This window comes from Colletotrichum graminicola (assembly GCF_000149035.1).
Source record: "Colletotrichum graminicola M1.001 genomic scaffold supercont1.44, whole genome shotgun sequence".
NCBI lineage: Eukaryota > Fungi > Ascomycota > Sordariomycetes > Glomerellales > Glomerellaceae > Colletotrichum > Colletotrichum graminicola.
Window position 1 is genome coordinate 71486 of NW_007361048.1, and position 22091 is coordinate 93576.

Genomic DNA, 22091 nt, shown 5'->3' on the forward strand with positions numbered 1-22091 from the left:
GAGACATGCGTTTTGCACATGGACGGGGGGGTGTTGAGATGAATGATGCTACAATGCCAAATTCTACAAATTACATTTGCTCTTCCGTCTTCTTGCGTGAACTTTGCGTGACTTGGTAAGGAGGTACGATTCAAATCAGCACCCGACACAAGTGTTGGTTGAGGATGAGTTTTCAAGGCCAACGCGATGGGGGAGTACGTAGTGAGATTCGCGATGGCATCTCGACGCCTCATAGCATGTCATTTGAAGTAATTCTCAACCGCACTATTCTCGTCAATGTAATAGACTTGTTCGCTGCAGGTAGTCCCCCACACACACACATGTTCCGCTCTCACCGTAGATAGCAAATAGATATTAGGTGCTTGAATCTCGGTTTCATTGGTCATCAGTTGTCATTATAGTATACAGGTGAATTGCATCCCCCCCCCCGTCCTACTCCTTTTTTCCCCTTTCGTTCACTCTCTCATTCCTGGGCGATCTTCAGGACGGCCTTGCCAAAGTTCTCGCCGGTGAGCATGCCGACGAAGCCCTCGGGGGCCTTGTCGATGCAGGCGGTCAGGTGGATCTTGACCTTGAGGTCGCCCTTGGCGATCATGGGCTGGACCTTCTCCTGGAAGGGCTTGTACTTGGCGGGGGAGAGGTCGACGAGGAAGCCCTGGAAGCTGAGCTTCTTGGCGACGAGGTGGAAGAGGCCGCGGACCCCCTTCTGCTGCTCGCGCGGGGTGTTGTAGTCGGAGATCATGCCGCAGCCGATGATGCGGCCCTGGGGGTTGAAGGACTCGAGGGCGGCCTCGAGGTGCTCGCCGCCGACGTTCTCAAAGTACATGTCGATGCCCTGGGGCGCGAGGCGCTTGAGGGCGTCGACGGGCGACTCCTTCTTGTAGTTGAAGCCGGCGTCGAAGCCGAGCTCCTTGGTGATGAAGTCGAGCTTCTCGTCGCTGCCGACGGAGCCGATGACCTTGACGCCCTCGGCCTTGGCCAGCTGGCCGACGATCTGGCCGACGGCGCCGGCGGCCGAGGAGACGAAGATGGTCTCGCCGCTCTTGGGCTTGCCGATGTCGTAGAGGCCCTCGTAGGCGGTCATGCCGGGCATGCCGAGGGCGCCGATGAAGAGCGGCAGGTCGACGTTGTGGGTGTTGGGCACCTTGAAGAAGCCGGGCAGGAACTTGGCCGGGATGGCGGCGTACTCGGCGTTGGGGCCCATGAAGGAGGTGACGAGGTCGCCGGCGGCGAACTGCGCCGCGTCGGAGCGCTCAACGCGGGCGACGATGGACGAGACGATGACGGCGCCCTGCTCAAAGGGCGGGATGTAGGACTTGCCGGCCTCGGCGGGGCGCATGCGGCCGCGCATGTAGGGGTCGAAGGACGAGTAGAGCACCTTGATGAGAATGCCGCCGTCGAGGTCCTGGTCGAGGTCGATGGGGCGGTCCTCGACGACGAGGTCCTGGCCCGGCACGGGCAGGCCCTTGGGGACCTGCTTGAAGACGAAGGACTTGTTGGGGGTGGGCGCCATTGTGAGATGGGTTTTTGTTTTGGGGAAAAAAAGGGAGAGGGGTGGTCTGGGTATCAAAGGCGAGGAGTTCTGGGTATGGTGAGAAGACAGAAGTGTACCAAGATGCTTCTAATACGGAATCGAGATTGATGGTTCTCCTAAAGTTAAAGGCTGCAGCTGGAGATGGGACGGCACTGATTTATATATCATTGCGAGCACTTGCTCCAAATCACGACGAAGTCGGATGGAAGCTCTGTCGTACCCGCGCCGGGTCCGACCCTGCGGTGGCACTGCGCCTCCTTGGTTGTCAGTCTCTCTTTCTTTTCTCCTTTGGCCGAGGTATCTTGATGAAGACAGGGGCGGAAGCCGTTGGAAACCAAAACGTCATGGAAGAATAAACGGCAGACTAGGTAACCAACCCACTCTGGTCGGCGAGTGGAGTTGCATGGGGAATGCACAGGCGATGGGTCGGCTTTGCCATCTGCCCGGCTGAACGATCGTTCCGAGACGTATGGTTCCCCATAGCATTTCCGGAGTTAGGTAGGTATGTAGTGTGTGGTACATAGCAACTACTAGGTATCTGTGTACGGATGCGTACGATGTAGATAGTAGGCAGTGTGGTGTGTGTCGTGTCAGACGGCCCGCTACTTGGCGTGTGGCCATCCATGGTCCCCTACATTTTCTCTAGTGGGGAAGATCTGTCAGCACCTTGAAATTTTTCTTGGTCGATTTGCCCCTCGTAGGTAATGAGCTTACCTCCTGGTCTCTGACATCAAGATGCCGCGGCTCATGGCGGGGTTCGTGAACATTGGGAATTTTGGGTAGGCGGTGAGCTGCATGTTCGGTCCTCCGAGGACAAATCAGGGTCAGTCACCCTCCCCCACCTTTTCTCTTTAGGTATTCATCAGGGTCGTCCTGACGCTCATTATCGGCGTTTAGCCCGCAAGTTCCGACTGTTGGATGCTCGTCGGGGTTGCCGTTTCTTCAAAGCACATATCCCCGAGTCATTCCGTACTTGTACCGGCTTCCGTCACTAACCAACCGTTTCCCATTCTTTCTGACGGATACCTGGCCGTGCCCCAAAGCGCCGCAGAAATCTCTGTCCATGAAGCAATCATGACAAAGCAGCCAACTGCTGTAAACAACCAAGGCATGACACAACACCCATCCCCATCCACCCAACGTCACCGGAGCTGATAGCCCCTTTCGGCGGAGGTCCCCCCCCCCCCCCCCCCGATAGATACCTAGAACAATGCAGAAACAATGGTGGATAGGCCCGCGGCCGAGGCTGTAACGATCTAGAACAGGCTTGTCGGTGACGGAGCCGAGGTCCAACCGTGTGGGCTTCTCTTCTGGGGAGGGTCGTCACCCCTTCAACGACGCTGGGAATCCAACAGATTGCGGTCTGAATGGAACGTTCGGTCGAATACCTAGTTGCGTCTACTCCGTACTATGCAATGTTATCCCGTAGCCACCGATCCCAGCTCTTTTCCTTGTCTCCCTTTGTAATGGCATTCTTGATTTCAAAGCCAAATTTCCGCTTCCCCACGTCGCTCAATTCCGCTGCTGAGAGATAGGGCTTTTGCCTCCCCCCCCCCTTCTCACCTTTTTCGCAGTTGTAGATCATCCCCTGGTTCTTTCTAGAAATCTCCAAGATCTCCGACCGCCCTGGCTGAACCGGCTTGCGGTCCTCAAGGGTCTTAGGAGTGTACACTAGAATAGACAGTCCATCAACATCGTCATGCGCTGTGTGCCGGTGGCAGGTATTTCGCGACCATCCTCGCGTGGCCTCGAACAGCCGCTGCATCGGGTGCCGTCCGCTGTTCGGCCGCCATATCGGCAGACACGGCCACCAGCTCGGCCCCTCCGCGGCCGTCCGTCATCCATAACTCTTCGTAGCCCGTAGGCTCGAAACCCATCCGTTCGAAGCACCGCCTCCCTTCTGGCGTTGCCGTGAGCGCTATGTAACACTGTCAGATAATCATCATCATCGCCCACCCCTTAAGCTGAGGGTAGGGCAGAAACACGCAAAAGCACACAGATACACACGACCCATACACTACACGAATCACTTACCCGAATGGCCAATGATCTTCCATCCCTTGCCCTCCGCCACAGCGGCGACAGCCCGCATCGAGAGGTTCGCGAACCCGCGCACCTTTGCATGCGTTGCAGAGATGTCGAACCGTTCGACGTGGAAGACGTGCAGTCCGACCTCCGGAGGCGGGCCTCCGTCGTCCTCGTCGCGGGCGAACATGGATTCGGCGTCGACGTCGGTCTCCTTGACGTGTCCCGCCAGTAAGTCCCGCCACGCGCGCGCCAGGAGGGGAAGCACAATGACGGCGCCGACGAGCGACCGCCCTTCGGCCCGGCCTTCGTCACCCTCGGCAGCCGGCAGGTAGAAGCACGTCGCCATGTCGGGCGCCGCCGTCGTCCAGCTCCGGAGGCGCTCCCAGGTCAGCGGCGCAGGGTACATGTCCTGGTCCGAGGCGAAGATGCCCCTCAGGACCTCGTCGGTCATAGGACCCGTCTCCAGAGGCGGCTTCTGCATGTTGGCGAAAGCCTCCGGCTCCGTTGCATCAAGGTGGGAACCCGGAGTGAAGCGTCGTTCAGTGCTTCCAGTTTGTGGAACCATCAAGGGAGTTGGCTGGCTGGCTCTATTGAGGTGGCGCAGTGACTTTGGCCTGGACACTCGATTATGCGTCGGCCGCCCTGCTGGCTTACACGTACCTAATTGTCAGAGCGTACGCGCCCTATCGCTAGCCAGCTTCGGCTGTCATGGCCCCGAAGAAGCCATGCTGCGGGGATTTCCCCACTGGCCTCTTCGCCTGTGCATTCACTTTGACAGCGAGGAGCCGTGCTGCCGGAACACTCGGGCGCGCAGGCTCATATGAGCATGGAAGCTCGAAAGGGCGGGATTGGCAGTCAAAACTGATGATATCCTAGAGTTCGTAGATACAGCTCGGCTAGCATCCTTTCAGAAGTCGGAAGATCCCAGGCCTTGCACCTGAAACCTCTTTTGGACGCTTCCCATCACCGCTCCCAGCAGTAAGGATTCGAGCCGGGCAAAGCTACCATGACCGAGATGGAATCTCAGTGGCCATATATGATGATCAGTGACCGAAACCGCTAGCGTAGCTCAATCGTTCCGTCATGATTATTCGTTGTTAACTGCTATTATGCGCACTAGTGGGTAATTCTTGGTTATCGTCTGTTGTTAAAGTCATCAAGTCGTTGGCTCGCCCCAACGCCACCTCCCTTCACTCATCAGTCATTGTTCAATTCCGACCACGAGCTATCCAACGGATGGTACCATACGCCGGGTCCATGATGCAGGCAAAGTGCGTACACTCGTTGGTAGTCGGATACGTATTAATCCATTGCTGAAGTATGGCTTCGTCCACGCCACGAACCTTGATGTTTATACCAAGGTCTGCTCGAGTGTCCGCATCAAGACAGAGGCTGTTGATACAAGGTTTCAGTTCTTCCCCAGCCTCTTTGGTGACTGCTGCCATGTGCTGAAGCCACTTCTCCTCGAGCACTCGCTTACGACCCTCGGACTCACCCAGCCAGTCGTCCTCGCCAATGATCATGGCTTGAGTAGCTTCGGGGGGGCTGTTGTTTGCCTTGGGACCACAGCAGGTCCCGTGGTCCGGGTCGTGGTTACACTGAACCTGAAAAAGGCTGCTCGTCTTAGCCTTTCCTGTGCAAAGGTCTTTAAGGACACTGACGACCTTGAATCCGTTGCATAGTGTGATGTAGCAAGGGGATGTCGGCATCGAAATGAACTTCTTTGCTACGCCTGTGATGGAAAGCGGACGTTGTTCAGAGTTGTTGATATGAGGGCCATTGTAGACGGGAACCTTGAGGCTATTGCTAGGGATGTCGTGGTCCAGGAGTATGCGTCGGAGAATAGATGGAACTGCCTCGCGGCGGCCAAGAAGGACCGACAATTGATGCCTCCTCAACGATGCGGTAGTGCAATCATGAGTTGGTCGGAAATTGAGAGACACCGACAAGTCCTTGCTAAAGATATCATTAGTCACTAAGTATTAACGGGATCGAAAGGGGAACACTGCTGCATACCGGACACCCGTGAGGCAGCCAACGAAGCCGGCGTACGAGACTGATCTTGCAACCACCTCGTCAGTATCTCCTTTGCTGCTGTCGACAAACTCCACAATGACAAGAAGGTCTCTCAAGGCATCCATACCCCACTCCAGGGTACGGAAATGCATCAGGCGGTCCTTGGTATCTTGGCCGTCCCGGTCGCCGGGCTCGGGCCGCACCAGCGCTGCTCCTGAAGTGCAACCTAGCATCAGGTCCAAGAAGAGGTTGAGGGATATGAGCAAGTGGGTTCTGATCTTGACGACACTGGCGATGGACCTGATCTCCTTGGTCTGCTCCTTGTCAAACACTCTGCGCAGGGCATGGCGGGACGCCAACTTGATGACACTAGCGAGCTTTCTTCCGACTAGCCACTCGATCACCTCGTCAAAGAGAGGGCTAACGCTTCTCATCTGGGGAGCAAATTCCTTGGCGAGTTGGATCTAGCGCTCCTCGGCAGGCTTGCCCATGTCGATCCGGTAGGTCGGGATGTCCGCGAGAGCAGGCATGAATATGGCGGGAAACGCTGACGCCAGCTTCCCCTCCTTCCGGGGCTCGCTAGGGGAAACTGACGATATCTCGAACGTATTTGATTTGTTGAAACTGTTTTGATGTCATACTCGTTGCGTTGCTCGGGTTCGCGTCGGGAGGGTAAAGAAGATGTCGGCGAACGAGGAGTTGTGGTACATGGAGCATGAGGAAGAAGGAGCGAGAGGATATAGGGCAGGGGGGCAAGGTTGGCTTTGGGGTGACGTGCGCCTGAGGGAATGGCGTTTAGAGCGGGAAGGCTGGACTTGCGCCGGATGAGGTGGAGGAAGGAGGCCCTCGAGTAGATTCCGTGCAGAAAGAAAGCGTAGAAACGCAGTCTGGTAAAAGTCTTGATATAGAAAAGGCATCCATCTCAAGACCACAATGGAATATTCCTTGAGAATTCATGCAACGATCAGGTACTATTTCTCAATAGGATAACTGTATGACTAACAATCCCATCCACAGGAACTAGGAGACGTTGACTGACGCTCATTATCATTAGGCGTGTATTATATACTGGCTAGGTATACATACATACAACTGCAGTCTAGGCGCTGTCTGTCCAAGTATCCAACAAAGCGAACGTTCCCTTCCATGCCTGGCGCCAGAGTATCAAGTCTATTCTCCATATTCGCGCCGGACTCGTTCGCGGAGACTCGGACCGTCGATTCATCTGACTTCCCTCTCCACCGTGACCCGCAGACTCTCCTTGGGCCGCAGGGTGAAGTTTGGGTTCGCGAGCTCCAGCACCCCGTCCCAGCCCGGCCGCGGGAAGAACTTGAAGTCGCGCACGAGGGCAAAGATGACGCTCTTGACGTTGAGGAGCGCCATGTTTTTGGCGATGCAGCCTGCGGGGCCCTGCAGGAACGCCTCCATCGCGTACGAGTCCTTGGGCGCGCGGCCGTCGGCCCACCGGTCCGGGTCGAAGACCTCGGCCGTCTCGCCCCAGACCAGGCGATTGAAGTGCGCGACGGCAGGGCAGAGTGTGACCTGGGTGCCCTTGGGCACGAAGATGCCGCAGACGGTGACGTCCTCGGCCGCCTCGCGGGGGAGAAAGATGGCTGTGTGAGAAGTCGTTCAGCTGGGAGGGGTCGAGGAGTGCGAGCGGAACCTCAGGGGGAACTTACCCGGGGAGTAGAAGCGCAAGACCTCCTTGAGGAAGTTGTTGACATAGACCAGATGCTCAAGTTCCTCGTAGGTAGGGACCCAGTCTCGCGGCTTGCCGGCGCAAAGGCCAAAGACTTCCTGCTTGAGACGTTCCTGAACCTCGGGCTTCGTGGCGAGGATGTGCGTGATCCACATAGCGGTCGATCCAGTCGTCTCGTGGCCTATCACTCAGCGTCAGTATTTCGGCCTCGTTGCTACTTTTATGTGCTTTCGTACCTCCGGCAATGAAGTTAAGCATCTGTTTTAGAAAGTGTCAGCACATAACAACTAGTCATGCGACGGGTGTGGCTCACGTATTCCAGAAGCTCCAAGTCCGTCCAGTTCGTCTGGGTTGCATCGAACTGGCAGTCCTCTAGGATGAAGGTTAGGATATCGCGACGATCAGTCTGACTCTCGTTGAGCCCCAGCTTCTTCTCCGCTATCATCTCGTGTCGTCGGTTCTCCACGCAAGTAAGGAGCATGGTCCTGATAAGAGCAATGTCCTTCAGCCATCTCTTGTTGCTCGGCAGAGGCAGCCAGGAACGGAGAGGAATATGACCGTCAATGAAGGTAACGATGTGACCCGAAGGCGGCTGGCGGATGATGCGCTCGTACACGTCGAAGAAGTGGGCTTCCGGGATGGAAATGCTCTCGAGGTCGCAGCCGATGGACCCTATGACGAAGACGTCGAGGCTAGCCTTCTTCAGGAAGCCCTCGACTTGGGCAGCTGTCAGCTTGATGTCGGGTAAAGAGGCTCAAAGGAGAAACGAACTGTCGACGGTCTTGGTCTCATCTCCTCCAAGTTCCTGGCTGATGGCTTCGCATAGCTGTTTTGCTTTGAGCTGGAAGACCGGCAGCATCTTGCGAGTGTTCTGGTTTGAGAAAGCACCTATAACTTGTGATTAGTTGCTGTGAATTGTTTGTTTCTTCTTCTTGTTGCTGGTCTTGATGGACAACTCACGGGCCAGCTGATTACGCTGCTTCTTTCGTTCCTCCCCTTCGGAAAACATAAGTCCGTGACCCGTTATGGGAGAGAACATGCGGGCTGCGAAGTGCGATTTGCGGAAGGCGTAGGCCTTGGCTTGCTGGACCTCCTTGAATGCAGCCATATTATTGACCATGAGCGTCTCGGAGTTGCCAACGGATAGGTATCGCACAAAGGGCGCTTCAGGCCATTGCCTCATCCATGAGATGAATATGTCTGCTGGTCCGGGAGTTCTGATCTGGTTGAGCATCTGGCCAATGAGAAAGTGACCTCCCTATGAGATTCGCCAGAAATTTCAGTCATGTTTCTCAAAGTTTGTTGCCCGGTCTGCTACTGCTCACGGGTCTGGAGTAAGAAAATACAGGGACGGGGGCGGTCGGTACCTTTGGGCCTGGGAGGTGCCGCAATGGGGAGAGAAGGAATGGATGAATGAAGGCATGGAATGCCAAGAGGGATCCGCACTGAAAAGACAAAGAGACTGCAAAGATTTGGATTGTTGTAGCCCAGTCTATGTGCAAAAGCCTGACGCTAAGAGTCGCAAGAAGGAGTGACACCACCACAGAAGCCGGTATAGCCATGTTTGAAGAATGAGGCAATATACTGCAAGAGAAAGCAAGACTAAGGGTCAAGGATAGTAACCGAGGGCACCCAAAAAGAAAATGGTGAGAAGGAGGCGGGAAGAAAGGTGGAAGAGAAAAAGATGGCGACCTAGAATTGAGGTTTAACGTGCGTGATGCTCCGGGTGTTGAGCGCAAAAGAGGCAAGGAGGACCACGCAAAAGTTCAGATGAAATTTTCATAGAGCCCTAAGCCCTTTTCGAGATGAATACTTGGCTGTTATCTGATGGGAGGAATGTGAGATTGAGAGGAGCGTCTGAATGTCCAAAGGAGACGATCAAGCTTAGGAGGTGAGCGTTGCAAATGTGAAGCCAGTCAAACTTTTCAAGGGCTCAGAAACAGCTCCCATGTTCAGCAACGGAGATTGCAAAGACGCAGGCTCGGTCTTTAAAGGAACAAAAAAACCTCAAAGCACACGCTGTTTGTACTGTCCCCCGCCCTCAATCATCGCCCGTCCCTCAATGTGCCCTCCCTTTTCTTCCATGCCAAGCATCTCATATGAAAGTGACCATGAGTTGCCCAGATCGGAAAGACGGAGTAGACACTGGCCTCTCAAGTCACCGAAGGCTTCTTGGGGGGGTGTCCCAAGCCGTGTCTGAACCAGCAGAAGCAAGATAGACAAGCAGTCATTCTCGGCCTCCCCCTGTCCGCAACGCCACCAACAGGTATGCCAAGTTCCACTGGCGCAGGAAAAAAAAAAGAAAACAGAAAAAAAGACCACGCTAAACTGTTCTTCTCGCATTGCCTAATCGAAATGATGACAGGCGTCAATCTATTTGCATCGTAACACAGGGCAGCCACCGAATCTCGATTTCGTGAGGTGGGAAGCGGAGGTCAACCGCTCCCCTTTCTTTTCGAACCCTGGTCCAGGTACCAATGGCCACGAGGACGTATCACCGCAAGGCAAGGGAGTTAAGAGGTAAACTGGTCCCTGTTTCCGTGCTCCGTACCTCCCGCGCTAACGCGAGCCGTGCCGAGGGAAATACTAGCTAGTTGAAGGAAACGCTAGCTAGAGGTGCTAGCGTTAGCCTACGAGAAGCCAACGATGATATGGATCAAGAAGTAGGCGAGCTTCATAATAACTTTTTGCGAGGGACATAGACTTTGGCTACGCTTGGCCCTGCCAAAGGGAGCCTGTCAGAGGGCATGCGCATAAATGTCTGGGAGGGGGGAGAGAGAGAGCATCATGGGGGAAAAGGAGAGAACAAAGCTTTGCTCAGGGCCATGAAGGGCCAGACACCGCCATAGGGTTACACAAGTCCCGAGTCACCGGCACAGGGTCAGGGTGCCCGCACCAGTTTGTCACTATACCTCCGTCGTTGCCTCCGTCGTTGCCTGGGACTCAATATATTGTACGCGTATCTTGCACCATTGCGCCTCAATTCAAGTTTGTCCACCGACGGACTGATCCTTGAGGACTTTCGAGACATGGAGAGGGACCACTGGCATGGGGCGTCATGAAACGAGAAAAACTTGCGAGGAGACTCGACAGCCAAGAGCAGACATCGGTGAGGGAAGGAGATGGACTCGTGCCGCCGACAACCTTGTTCGAGGGGGAGGGGAGACGGGTGCTTGCCGCATCGTTGCTTTCCATGCACGCGCAGACGAGGCTTCTCTGACTGAACACGGCCCCCATCATACCTCCGGACCCCCGGGCCGCTGTGTCGGCGAGGACCTCATTGGCGGGAGAGGCGGAGTCATGCCCTTCCTCCTCGCTGTGTACAACACCGACGTCTCGATCATGCAGGACCACGCGCAATATCGGGTCACTCGCGAGATCGGACAGGGAAGGGGGGGATGGGAGCCGGCATTCTGCGGTCATGGGCCTTGGATGTTTCTGATCAGGCGGAGCATCTGCGATCGATCGTACAGAAAGCATCCCGACATCAACTCGTGATCAATCGTCGATTCCCGAGTGTCGCCTATGCAGATTGAGTGGCTGAAACTGGGCCAATGGTTTCGTGGCGGCACGCAATATTTGACGCCGGGGGAGGGGAGCACGGCGAAAAAGAAGCTTACATGCGTCAGATAGGGTGACGACATGGCAGGTTCGCATCGCCCCTTCTGCATTGGAGTTGACGAGACGGAAGCCAGCGATGGAATACTTGGTAGAGTATTGCGGCCGACGTCCAGTTGATGGCAGTGTGTTCCAACATCGATAGCAGCAGATATCGCAGTGCAAAATCCCGACATCGCGGTGCAGATAACCCGATGTCGAGTAGCAAGTGAAAGGGTCAGAGACGTAGGCGGTTGACACGGAAACTCTTGGCCGCCATTCCGGAACTGTTCTCGACGGTCTCACGACCTTGTTTAGGCGCCACGGGTTTAAAAAAAGAAAAAGAAAAAGAAAAAACAAAGTCCTGGGTAGCTGCAGATTGCCCAGGGTGGCTGAAGTCTCGGGAGGAAGAGTGATACAAGACACCCCCGACACGATCTGAGGCTATCCAGATGTCTGGCTGCGAGATCTCGTGCCTCCAAAGAAAGAAGCAGACGACAAGAGATGGGCAGTGTGAGTGGGAATGGGGGGTTTGCAAGGGCCGGTAAATAGAACCGATCGGTCAACTAGAGTGGTTGCAGACTAAGTTTGTCGAACCTGGGGATGGACTATCGCTACGATGTCTGATGATTGTCAAGCACTAGTTTCATTTACTTGGGCGAAGCCACACATGAGGTTCGCCCTGGAAATTATTGTGCAATTTGGGGAGCGAGGGGGGGTCTGGATGAACAGTGAAACCAAAGGGCTGAACAACGATGTACCGATGAAGCCTTACCCGATGTAATATCGAGAAATCGATGAGACAGACAGAGACACTGGAAAGGGGAGGCAACGAAGTACACAAAGTGTAACAGAGAGGGCGCCTCAAGATGAGGCTGAAAGTCGCAAAGGAAGAACAGGTGGCAAGTGAAGGGGGGAAGTATCCGTACGTAGTAGCTTATAGCAAAATCTTGAAGCATTAGAACCCCGACGAACTCCAAAGACCTCTCACACTTCGGGCAGGGGGGGGTTGAACACACACGCCTGATGCACATGAACAACGTGCCGAATTCGGTCACCCTGCTGCTTTATTTCAACGGCGACAACCAAGTTCGGCTCCCAGACTCAAAGAGCGTTGACCATCTGGCCCCCCAGCAAGGTTTATGCCGTCTAGGGCGTTGCAAGTTGACTGACGGGGGCGATCAACGACTAATGACTAGTGCATACAAGTACCGTGACGGCGCGTCGTTCAGACAATCGTTCGTCATGACGGCATAAATAAACAGTGAGATAGTCGGGGGTACACAGGGTCAATTCTCAGACAGACTTCTCTCCAACTCAACCCAGCCAACACACACAACTCCAAAATGTGTCTCTAGAAAAGGGCGTCCGGCCCACTTTCTTCGCTCTTCTTCAGCGCAATTCATTCTTCTCGCCTAACCTCGGCAAGTCCGAGACCCAGCCCAAATGGCCGAGACATCCCTTCGGCGGCCGAGCAGCCCGCTCGGAATGCCGATGTTATCCGAGCAAAGTCGCGTCCCTCCCCCCTCCGAGCCGAAAAGGCCGCGCTCGTAGTTCCCGTTGGGGGGGGGCTGATGAGGGAATACTACAAACCCCCACCTACTAAGTGGACCAGCTAATCGCGCGCGCGAGGCTGGAGGGAACAATTGCGGCGCTGGGTGAAGCATCGCGCAAGGCTGGCGTCGCTGGTAATGCATCGACACGTGCGAAGCGGCAGACGGGAGGGAGAGAAAGAAAGGATTCGCCAGTCATTTGTCTTTGCATTCAAGGGCAACTAAAACACTCGCAGTAAGGTCTCAAACGAAAAGAAGACGCCACCGGCGATCAAGTGCATGTTAAAAGGCAACGGCCAATCAATGTCAAACGACGAAAAAGGAACTCATATGCTTTGCGTGACTCCTATGCTACGTACAACTGGTACAACTACAATCTCCCAGCAAGAACGAGCCTCCTCCCAGTGTCCAAAACATAAGTCTAGTCCTCCACTGGTTATGCAATTCGACCGACGTCAGGTGGTATCTATCTCCGTTTCCCCCATTCTTTCGCTCCATTCGGCAAAATCGCCGACTCTAATCGCGGGCGGGGGCAAAAGAGAGAGAAGAGGGTGAGGGGGTGTTGGCGGAGGTTCTCGTGAGGAAAGAAGGCGGGGGGCGCCGAAGTAGGTGTTTCTTTATAGCTACAGAGGTTTGGGGTGGGGGGTGGGTGTTTATGTAGCTGGGGACATTTACAAGGTGTCCATCTTGTCGAGGATGGCCTTGGTGAACTGGTGGGTGGTGGCGTCACCGCCCATGTCACGGGTGCGAACCTTGCTGCGCGGTTGTTAGTGGTTCACTTGTTACGTGTACGAAACAAGACGGTCTAGGCTTCGACTTACCCGTCAGCAATGACGCTGTAGATGGCCTGGGAGATGCGGTTGGCGTGGTCGTCGAGGCCGAGGTGGCGAAGGAGCATGGAGCCGGACAGGATCAGGGCGGTGGGGTTGGCCTGGTCCTTGCCCTTGATGTCGAGACCGACGTGACGGCAACCGGGCTCGAAGACGGCGACGTCGCGGCCCATGTTGCAGCCGGGAACGATGCCGGCACCGCCGACGAGGGCGGCGCCAATGTTGGACAGGATGCCGCCGTACAGGTTAGGCATGACCATGACGTCGAACTGCTGGGGCTTGCTGACGGCCTGCATGGAGGCGTTGTCGACAATCATGTCGTTGACCTCGAGGGTGGGGTAGTCGTTGGCGACGCGGTGGAAGGTGGAGCGGAAGAGACCGTCGGCCAGCTTCATGATGTTGGCCTTGTGGATGCAGGTGACCTTCTTGCGGTTGTTGGCGAGGGCGAAGTTGAAGGCGAACTTTGCGATGCGCTCAGACTTGGCGCGGGTGATGATCTTGAGGGACTCGACGACGCCGGGGACGGACTGGTGCTCGAGGCCAGAGTACTCGCCCTCGGTGTTCTCACGGATGATGGCGAGGTCGACGCCCTCGTGGCGGGTCTGGTAGCCGGGGATGTTCTTGATGAGGGAGATGGAGGCGTAGATGTCGAGCTCCTGGCGCATGGCGACGTTGAAGGACTGGTGGCCGGAGCGCTCGATGGGGGTGTGCAGGATACCCTTGAGGCCGAGCTTGTTGCGGCGGAGGGAGGCGACGGACTCGCGGAACAGCTCCTCGGTCTTCTGGGGGGTGTTGGTGCTGAGACCCGAGACCTCGACCTGCTCCCACTCAATGGGGACGTTGTCGGCCTTGAAGATGGTCTTGACGCTCTCGGCGACCTCGGCGCCGATACCGTCACCGGGGATCAGGGTGACCGTGTACTTGCCGCCGAACTTGGTGGGCTTGAAGATGTCGGAGCCGACCGTGGCGTAGGCGCGCGCGGGCTGCGCGGTGCGCAGAATCTATCGAGGGGGGGTTAACCGTTAGCCGCGAGTCTGTGTGTTTTGGTGTATCTGTCTTGTCTGGTATGGATGTGGGGGGTTGCAAAGTTGGGTGCATCGTGTGTTTTTCCGACGTCTATCCTTCCTGTTGAAATTGTCTGTCGCCCAATTCTCGTTCTCAAATGCCGCCTGGTGCAGTTGTTTGTCGTGGGTGCCATTATTCTGCTCCTCTTCTTCCACTCGATATCCTCCTCTTCAGACACGATGCACACACATACACACACAAAAGCCACCTCATATCCGAGGCAATCGGACACTCAATTGGGCGCGGGAATGACAGATACATACCTGCGCAGTGCGGGCGGATCCTCGGGAAAGCATCGTGGCGGTCGTAGGTGCCTCGTGAGGGTATTCGCGGAGCAAGATATGTGTTCGGGGAATCGGAGGAGTTGGAGAGTGGAAGAATCGAAAAAGAGTGGGATTTCGAGGAGGTGGTTTCTTTACAGTGGTTTGGACGGGTCAAATGCCGCAAAAACCAAGGCAAACACGGGCGAGCTGGGTTCGGAAACGGGTTACGGTACAGGCCGGTAACAGCGCAAAGCCTTTTATTTTTTTTATTTTTTTTATCTTCTGTAGCTGCTCCTCTGTACGGATACTCTGCACTCTGCCACGGATTTCGTATGTGGCTTGACTCCAGTGTTTCTCTGGTTGCAGGCCTTTGACTGGCTGGAATGCGAATACGGTGCCCCACCACGTTTTCTTCCGGACTATCGGAAGAGTGGAGGACGACAACAGCATCCGCGGGAAGGAGACAGAGAGAGCATTGTGAGCTTCCACAGTCAGTTCCTTCCCGCCACCCACTGTCACTATCACTTTGGACTTGCTCTCCTCCCTCCTTCCTCCGTCGCATGGCTGGGCTCGGAAAGGGAAGGAACGAAACGTGGGGCACCATGCTTCTTTGGGCACTAGCGCCTCTTGTCCTCTCGGCTGACGGTTGAGCCTCGGGTCTGGATTCAAGCTTGAACTGGAACCCACGTCACGTGGTGTACAGGAACAAGAACAGGAGCAGGAACAGGAACATCAATCAATCGCTGTCTCTCGCAATCTTCTCATCTTGATCGGATCTTCGTGTTCGAGCATACCAGCAGCGACTGTGCTGAACGTAGTGCTTCTTAGCTCAACGTCTTCGGCAAACGTCGGCTACTAGACAGGTATTCTTCAGTAAACCTGAACCGTAACCGCTCGCTCGCCTTTTCCGGAGAATTCTCCACTTTCTTCTGAGACCGCCAAGTCGGTCTTACACAGCGCCCTGGGCCGTATTTGCGATGCGGGCGACCTTCACTTCGGCCGAGCACGACGTTGGCCCCTGTCCATCGACAGATCGACAATATCTTCTACTACAACCGTGCATACATCGACCTGAATATCAGAAGCCCACCTGGATGGCTGTTCAATTTGGGTTCTCCATTACCTCTAGAAGAGTATCCTCCCCGCGACCACTTCGCATGTTGGCCAGACAGGCTTTCTTCTTTGCTTATCTCAGCCTTGCCGATTGTCTCAACGTCCATAACGACAACCCCCGTAGTGGTCGCAGCAAAATCCGGCGGCTTCCAACCCGCGGGTTCGCCCCAACAGACCAGTGCCTCAACCGGACATCTTCCTGGCATTGTATCCGCTCGCCTCGATCCCCCACTCGAAGCAATCAGCCCAGTACCGCCCGCCCTGGCTTGTTCCCATTGGCTGTGCGCCTGTGAGGTAAGAAGAAAAGGCCGTGATCAGCAGTCGTGTCGCCTTACGAAACCCATGCGAGAAGGAACTTACAGTCCATGTTCTGGAGCGTGGTGAGGTGCTTCACGCACAGCTCTTCGGTGAGCCCGTTCACCTCGTCTTCGATCATGTCGTCGCCGTACCTGCCCTTGGTCGGGCAGGGGATGACGTTCTGCGGCGCCTTGATCCAGATGTGGACCATGCCGACGTCGTAGTACCTCGACGCGTTGGACGGGTACGCCACCCGCCGGTTGTAGTCCGTCCAGTAGTACCCGATCCGCTGGGTGGCGTCCATGAACCGCATGCTCCCCTTTGTCCTGATGTCGTAGAGCGCCTCGTAGCAGAACCGTTCAAAGACGCCGTCCTTCGGCTCAAACGTCTTGACCTCGTCCTTCTCCACCCAGCAGAGCCCCGAGTCGTGCTTCAGCGGCGCCACGTCTTGATACTGGTATTTCCAGGACGCCGTTCCGCACCCGTCGTATGTCAGGTTGATCATCTCCTTCATCCAGAACTCTTCGGCCTTGCCTGCGTGTCCGAGTCAGACGGGACGGGTCGAGGGTTACGGTTTTGGGGGGGGGGATCAAGTGAACCGTCAACTTACAGCCACTCGAGGTGCGCATGGTGTTGAAGACCTGTTTACAGGTCCCTTTGCAGGTGCCTCCCTCTATCGGGCTCCATCCAAGGGTGACGGACTTGGCTCTGTCCACCATGTAGTTGGATTCGGGTATCAAAGCGTTGAAGCCATTCTCCAAGGAATCGCCATACTGCTCACAGATGAAGTTTACCAGGCTGTAGAAGATGCAAACGTCAGCAAGGGCCGATAATCCGGAGGATTCGACCCGGAAACGAGGAAACGAGAAAGACCTACGGCGTCCAGTTGTAGTAGTAAACCCAGTTGTTCTTCGGGCACCATAGGGACCAAGTGGGCTTGTCGTCGGCTGTTGACAGCGTGAGGTCGTTCGTGGCTTGTAGGCCCGCCGCATCACTCATCTGGCTCCTGGCTACGGTCTCTTCCACCGAGGAGGCGTAGGCTGCGACGTCAACCTCGCCATTGGTGGCAGGGAGGATGTTGGCGGCCGCTGGAGAGGACTGGACATTGGTACCGAGGGTGAATATGGTTAGGATAATATGGAGTATGACGTGCATTGTGCCGTGTTGCTGATGGGCTTCTTGGGCAATGGCGCCTTTCAAACGAAGTTGCGCTCAGGGTTACGAGATGAGAAGTCAAGTCTGATAGGTTTCTGAGCTGCTCAACGAAGTAGGCGGTATCTGAATGCTACGAGGGACTGGGCATGGAAATAATGATCCATTTCAGTGGTCTAGATGGAGCACGATCAACTTCGCCGAAGCCTCTTTATATCTTTACCCATACATCGTGGAATGACCTAGATTGAAACGCAAAGGGAAATGTAGAAGGCGGACTTGACAACGAGGATCGTGCCTGGCTACCCGTGATACCGCTTAGGCGCCCTGCATAGGTTCAAGGCATTGCCAGGGGCGATAATAGCTCCAATCCCATGTTCACGTTGTCTTTGCAACATGAATCTTGCTGGAACGCAAGCGAAAACCCAATCGGAAGATCAAGAGAAGTTTCCGCCTCCTTCGTGATACCGGACTGCTGGTTTCACCACTCGACTGTTCCCGCTTGCTCAAGAGACCAGTTCATCAAACTTGTTAGCTCGGACTCGCACCAGTAGAAAACGGTCAGTGTGCAAGCGATGTTCTGGGCGCCAGTCCAAAGCAGGCAAAAGGTACCCAGCTGGCCTTGCTCGTCTAGGCAGCCTCACTTGAATGTCGGCATTCTGTTCATAAGAAACCCCTCCCTCGAAGCCCTACTGGGCATGTTGCCGAACCCGTACTGATCTGCGGAAGGCCACCTGCCATATACTTTGACTCGACTCCTGTCGGACCGTTGCGGTGGGCGCTTCGAGCCGATGGGGGTATCTGCTTGATCGATGGCCCAGGCTGAAGGAACTCTCCCGGCCTCCCGACGGCTCCCGACAACTGGGGATTCCATCTCCAACATCGCTCAATGTATTGTGACCCCAACCGCATACCCCAAGGGCCGTGACTGTAGGCCCGGTGACGCAGGCGCACATCATCACAAGGCCCGGATGTAAAAGCCTCAGTGCTTGCCTTGCCAAGCATGACAGAGGGGAGCAGATGCGCACTAGGTATCACACAGATCAAAACTGCTCGGGCATTCATAGGCATATGCGAGCAACGTAGTCCAAAGGCGTCCGTTCGGCAATCCCAAGGTTGAGCAGCATGCTCAGAGTCACTCGGAAGCCTTCCGAGGACTATACTGCCGATGCGGTAACGGTCACCGGGAGGTGGACCTGCAGCGGACGTCTTGTCGTCGCCGGAAGTAAGTAGTCGCGAAAGATTGTCTTTTGCCTTGGTCAGGTGAGAGGACTAATCGTACCACGTACCATGCCGTCGAAACTCTGGGCTGCACACATGACCCATGCGGTGATGGCACAAACACGCCAGTTTGCGTCCATGTTGAACGGCGCGTCTGTCGAGGAAACTCTGTAACGTCTCGCTCCTGTCGAGGGGGTCTTCGCTTTTTTCCTTCCGGGGAACGATCTGGGTTGCACCCGGAGTCGGCAGGTCCCCCTCCACCCGGTGGCTTCGGCCGCTCGATCCCCAAATCTTCCCCGGGCGTTTCTCCGTGGGCAGCTCCCAAGGGTCGTCGAGTCGTCAGGCGAGCGTGCGGTGTGCGACCCAAACACATCCCTGTTTCTCCTCAAGACAGGAAAGGGGGGGGTTGTGGTGTTGCAGACATTTCGTCAAGTCGGGTGAGCCATGTTGACGAGACGTGGTTTGTGATGTGCCCTTCGAGAGTAGCACCAAATGGACACAAAAGTTAGAATTGCTATAATTGCACGAGGACGGAGATGCGAGAACCTTGGTTGAATCCGAGTTTGCAGCTAATATGACGCAGGTCCAGCTCATCAGTACACCGCGACTACCGAATCATTTTATGTAGGTGTCGCAACGGCCGCTCTGTTAATTACGGGCAGTAATCAACGCCTTATATCATTCGTGGCTGTATGGGATGTTCTCTTGTCGCTATATGCAATACAGTATGTTGGGCAAGGGGGCCTCCCGGCTACCTAGTCCTTATGATGTGCTTCCGCCATCTACATCCGGCCGAAGTCACTGGATCTCTTTGGCGCCGAGATTTGCTGCTGACGAGAAAGATGTGACTGTTGGGAACAATGGGCCATGGGTCAAGCTGGTTGTGTAGGGCACCAAGTCAGGTCATCAGGACCCAGGTATCATCAAGATAACCCGCTTGGGTCGAGATGGTCAAGATGACGTTTGAAAGCTCGTTAGTCCGAAAAAAGAGACCTTTGGATGGCAAAATGGAACAGCAGTTTTCTAGATTATTCGAATGATGGCGCAACGCCACCGAGCACGGCTGATATGCACACTAGTCAGAGCCAAGATTGTTAAACGCACGTCAAGATAAGCCAATCACCGCGAAGAGTGGTTTCTTTGCGTATCGCAAGGGATGCCAACATTCGTCCTAAGCCTATAGACATGTAGACCAATCGCCGACAACGAGTGCACGCTTCCTCCCGACAAGGCGTAGTGGGTGTGAGGCGTATCGACGACCAATGAGCAGGTGGCCAGGCTAAATCATCTTTACGCCACCGCGGTAGGTAGGTCGTTAGGGCCCCTTGTTGTGGAGATCCGTTCGCCAGTCCCGGAGAACTAATTTGCTAGTCTTCGTGTCGCCACGGCGGAGATCCCTTGAGGTGAGTAAGGCGGAACGAACCCCTTGCGTGATGAGACGAACCCGTGGCGGGGCGACCGAAGACTGAAATCGCCATTTAGCAGGCAGCTTTGTGATGTCGGATGCAGGCCCTTTTATGAGGCCAACGTTATGAATAACCTAGCCTTGGATAGCAGGGTGACAACTGCACCACCCCGGACATGGGCATTGCTTAAACTAATACCGTGTCACCATGTGGTTTCCTTGAGCGAACGAGAGAGTACATGAAGCGAGGCTGAGAATAGCGGACTTCCGTCAGGCTTTCCAGAAGGGGGATATGTCTGATAGAAGGATGGACGCTGAAAGGCTGGCAAAACTGGCAAAAGTCCCTCCCCTTATCCTTCCCACCCATACGAATTTTGGTGGTGGAAAAGACTTTTGTCATGATCCCACACGCCAAGTAATGCCCGAAGAGGAATGTCTTCGTCGCGCTGACCTGTTGCTCTTTAACCAGGCGGGCGGGGCCATCTTGGCGCATAACCGAGTTTGGTAGCTGTGGGACAACCAACCTCGCCTCCAGAGTCTAGGCAACCGGCGGAGCCACTTTAAGAAGAATCAGTGTCCGATAACATATGAGCAACGCATTGGCTGCTGTCCCTTCTTTGCTGTTGGACCTGGTGGAGTGTTCAGAGAGGACCGGACCAGACCAGACCAGATCGGCCATTCGCTGTCAGGCCACGAGTGTGTCGGGAACCCGATGGGACGGAATAAGTGGAAACTGCCATCTGAGCATTGAGCATGGGCCAGGACATAGTCCGAGTTTGTTCGAAACGGCCGCAGGAGGAAGCAGGCAGGCGGCGCAGGGTCATGTTTCGCAGAGAGAGGAGGTTAGATTCCGGGGGAGGTCAAGAGGTCGCGTCGACCGCCGCGGTAGCTCCGTGCGGGCGATGCATGTGGCCGCTCGCTTGAGGTGGACCAACCCAGAAGCATGGAGACAGAGTGTATACGGATACTGGTGTAATAACCGTTACTCATCACCACCGCAATCGGCGGCGCATGGCATCGATCGGTGTGTTTGGAGAAGAGGCGGAAGACTCAGGTCTGTCGGTTCGGTTCTGTTCAATCAGTTCAGTCAGCCAGCTGTCTGCCGCGTTTCCCAATACCGCACGAGATACCGCGTAAGATAAAAAGAAATAAAAAAAAACGGAAGGAGAGGAGAGACAAGACGAGACGAGACACATGCACATGGTCGTGTAGCATAAGCATTGCCAATAGAGTCAAGAGATCAGGCCGAGGTCGCCAAGTCTGTCTGGGCAGCAAAAGTACCTGTCCGTTGAACTTTTGAAAGTCTTGGTGAGGGGCCAGAGTGCTTGGCTGCTCTTGCCTCCAAGAGCACCAAGAGTGCTTGACTTGTCTTGCCTCTCTGCGCTGAGGGGGAAGGAAGGTGGGAAGGTGGGGTGGGCAAACAGGCAGGCAGGCAGGCTGAGAGCACCTGCACTGCACGGAAAGTGAGGTACAGTACTGGGTCAAAAGTCTGTTTACAGCAAAAAGGATAACCCAAAGAAGAGTTAAAGAGAGGACCCATTAGTAGCTGGAGGTCACTTCACAGTGCGTCACTAAAGACCTTATGTCCTAACCACCTACTGTAGCTTTTGACTGGCTGTCCTTGTTGCTGTAAACAGACTTTTGACCTAGTACTGTACTTCTGTGTGTGTGTGGAGGAAAGAACAATCAATATATAGACGTCTTGGCGGTAACTTGGCGGCAGGGTCAACATGACCGATTCGGGAGGTGGTCGCCGGGAGCTCACAGAAAAAGGTGGGGCTCACCGCCGCCCGGCTCCTTCTCTCCTGATAAGGAAGCTGCACAACGACCGGCCGGCCATCCATAGCGCGTTCCTCGCGCCTGCCCAGACGCGCTCACGAGCCCTTCTCCCACCTTACCTAAGGTACCTAGGTAGGTAGTACACTAGGTACTTTGTAAGATTGAGGAGGAAGTAACAAAGCCAGCAGAGCAAATCACCAAGCAAGGCAAGTCGGCAGCTCAACCGCACGGCGGAAGCCCAACTCCAAGGAGCAACAAATAATGGCACATCACGGCGTCGCCGCCGCCAATCGAGCGGGATTGAAATCGCCCTCGCAACCTGGCAAATTACCCAGCAAATAAGCTATGCGCGACAGGAACTGAGGGTTAGAATCGAAGACATCATCATTGGCCCCCCTCCTTCTGCTGGTCGATAACAGTCTTGGCGGCCCGCCCAACTACAATTGGCCTTTTACCACACTGTTGGTTCCTAGCAATGAACCGGCCTCTCCATGCCATCTCATGGGTCCTCAGCCGCCACTCCGGCCCCATGGCATGAG

At 55.2% G+C, this 22091-nt stretch overlaps 6 protein-coding genes across 6 annotated transcripts; all 6 read right to left on the reverse strand.

Annotated features, from left to right (window-relative positions):
- Positions 1 to 463: 463 nt before the first annotated feature.
- GLRG_08986 (zinc-binding dehydrogenase) lies at positions 464 to 1513 on the reverse strand (the record flags this gene model as incomplete). Its single annotated transcript, XM_008099671.1, has 1 exon — positions 464 to 1513. One exon carries the CDS (start codon positions 1511 to 1513, stop codon positions 464 to 466), a length of 1050 nt encoding a protein of 349 aa, XP_008097862.1.
- Positions 1514 to 3231: 1718 nt separating this feature from the next.
- GLRG_08987 (uncharacterized protein) lies at positions 3232 to 4127 on the reverse strand (the record flags this gene model as incomplete). The annotated part of the gene is made up of 2 exons (XM_008099672.1): positions 3232 to 3452; positions 3569 to 4127. The coding sequence occupies 2 exons, from the start codon at positions 4125 to 4127 to the stop codon at positions 3232 to 3234; spliced, it is 780 nt and encodes a 259-aa protein (XP_008097863.1).
- Positions 4128 to 4770: 643 nt separating this feature from the next.
- Positions 4771 to 6012, reverse strand: GLRG_08988 (uncharacterized protein; the record flags this gene model as incomplete). Its single annotated transcript, XM_008099673.1, has 2 exons — positions 4771 to 5518; positions 5579 to 6012. The coding sequence occupies 2 exons, from the start codon at positions 6010 to 6012 to the stop codon at positions 4771 to 4773; spliced, it is 1182 nt and encodes a 393-aa protein (XP_008097864.1).
- Positions 6013 to 6799: 787 nt separating this feature from the next.
- GLRG_08989 (cytochrome P450) lies at positions 6800 to 8511 on the reverse strand (the record flags this gene model as incomplete). Its single annotated transcript, XM_008099674.1, has 6 exons — positions 6800 to 7191; positions 7258 to 7458; positions 7514 to 7535; positions 7591 to 7994; positions 8049 to 8165; positions 8238 to 8511. The coding sequence occupies 6 exons, from the start codon at positions 8509 to 8511 to the stop codon at positions 6800 to 6802; spliced, it is 1410 nt and encodes a 469-aa protein (XP_008097865.1).
- A 4587-nt stretch (positions 8512 to 13098) lies between these two features.
- GLRG_08990 (isocitrate dehydrogenase) lies at positions 13099 to 14618 on the reverse strand (the record flags this gene model as incomplete). The annotated part of the gene is made up of 3 exons (XM_008099675.1): positions 13099 to 13183; positions 13249 to 14258; positions 14586 to 14618. 3 exons carry the CDS (start codon positions 14616 to 14618, stop codon positions 13099 to 13101), a joined length of 1128 nt encoding a protein of 375 aa, XP_008097866.1.
- A 1263-nt stretch (positions 14619 to 15881) lies between these two features.
- GLRG_08991 (uncharacterized protein) lies at positions 15882 to 17150 on the reverse strand (the record flags this gene model as incomplete). The annotated part of the gene is made up of 4 exons (XM_008099676.1): positions 15882 to 15985; positions 16059 to 16529; positions 16606 to 16793; positions 16873 to 17150. The coding sequence occupies 4 exons, from the start codon at positions 17148 to 17150 to the stop codon at positions 15882 to 15884; spliced, it is 1041 nt and encodes a 346-aa protein (XP_008097867.1).
- Positions 17151 to 22091: the final 4941 nt, after the last annotated feature.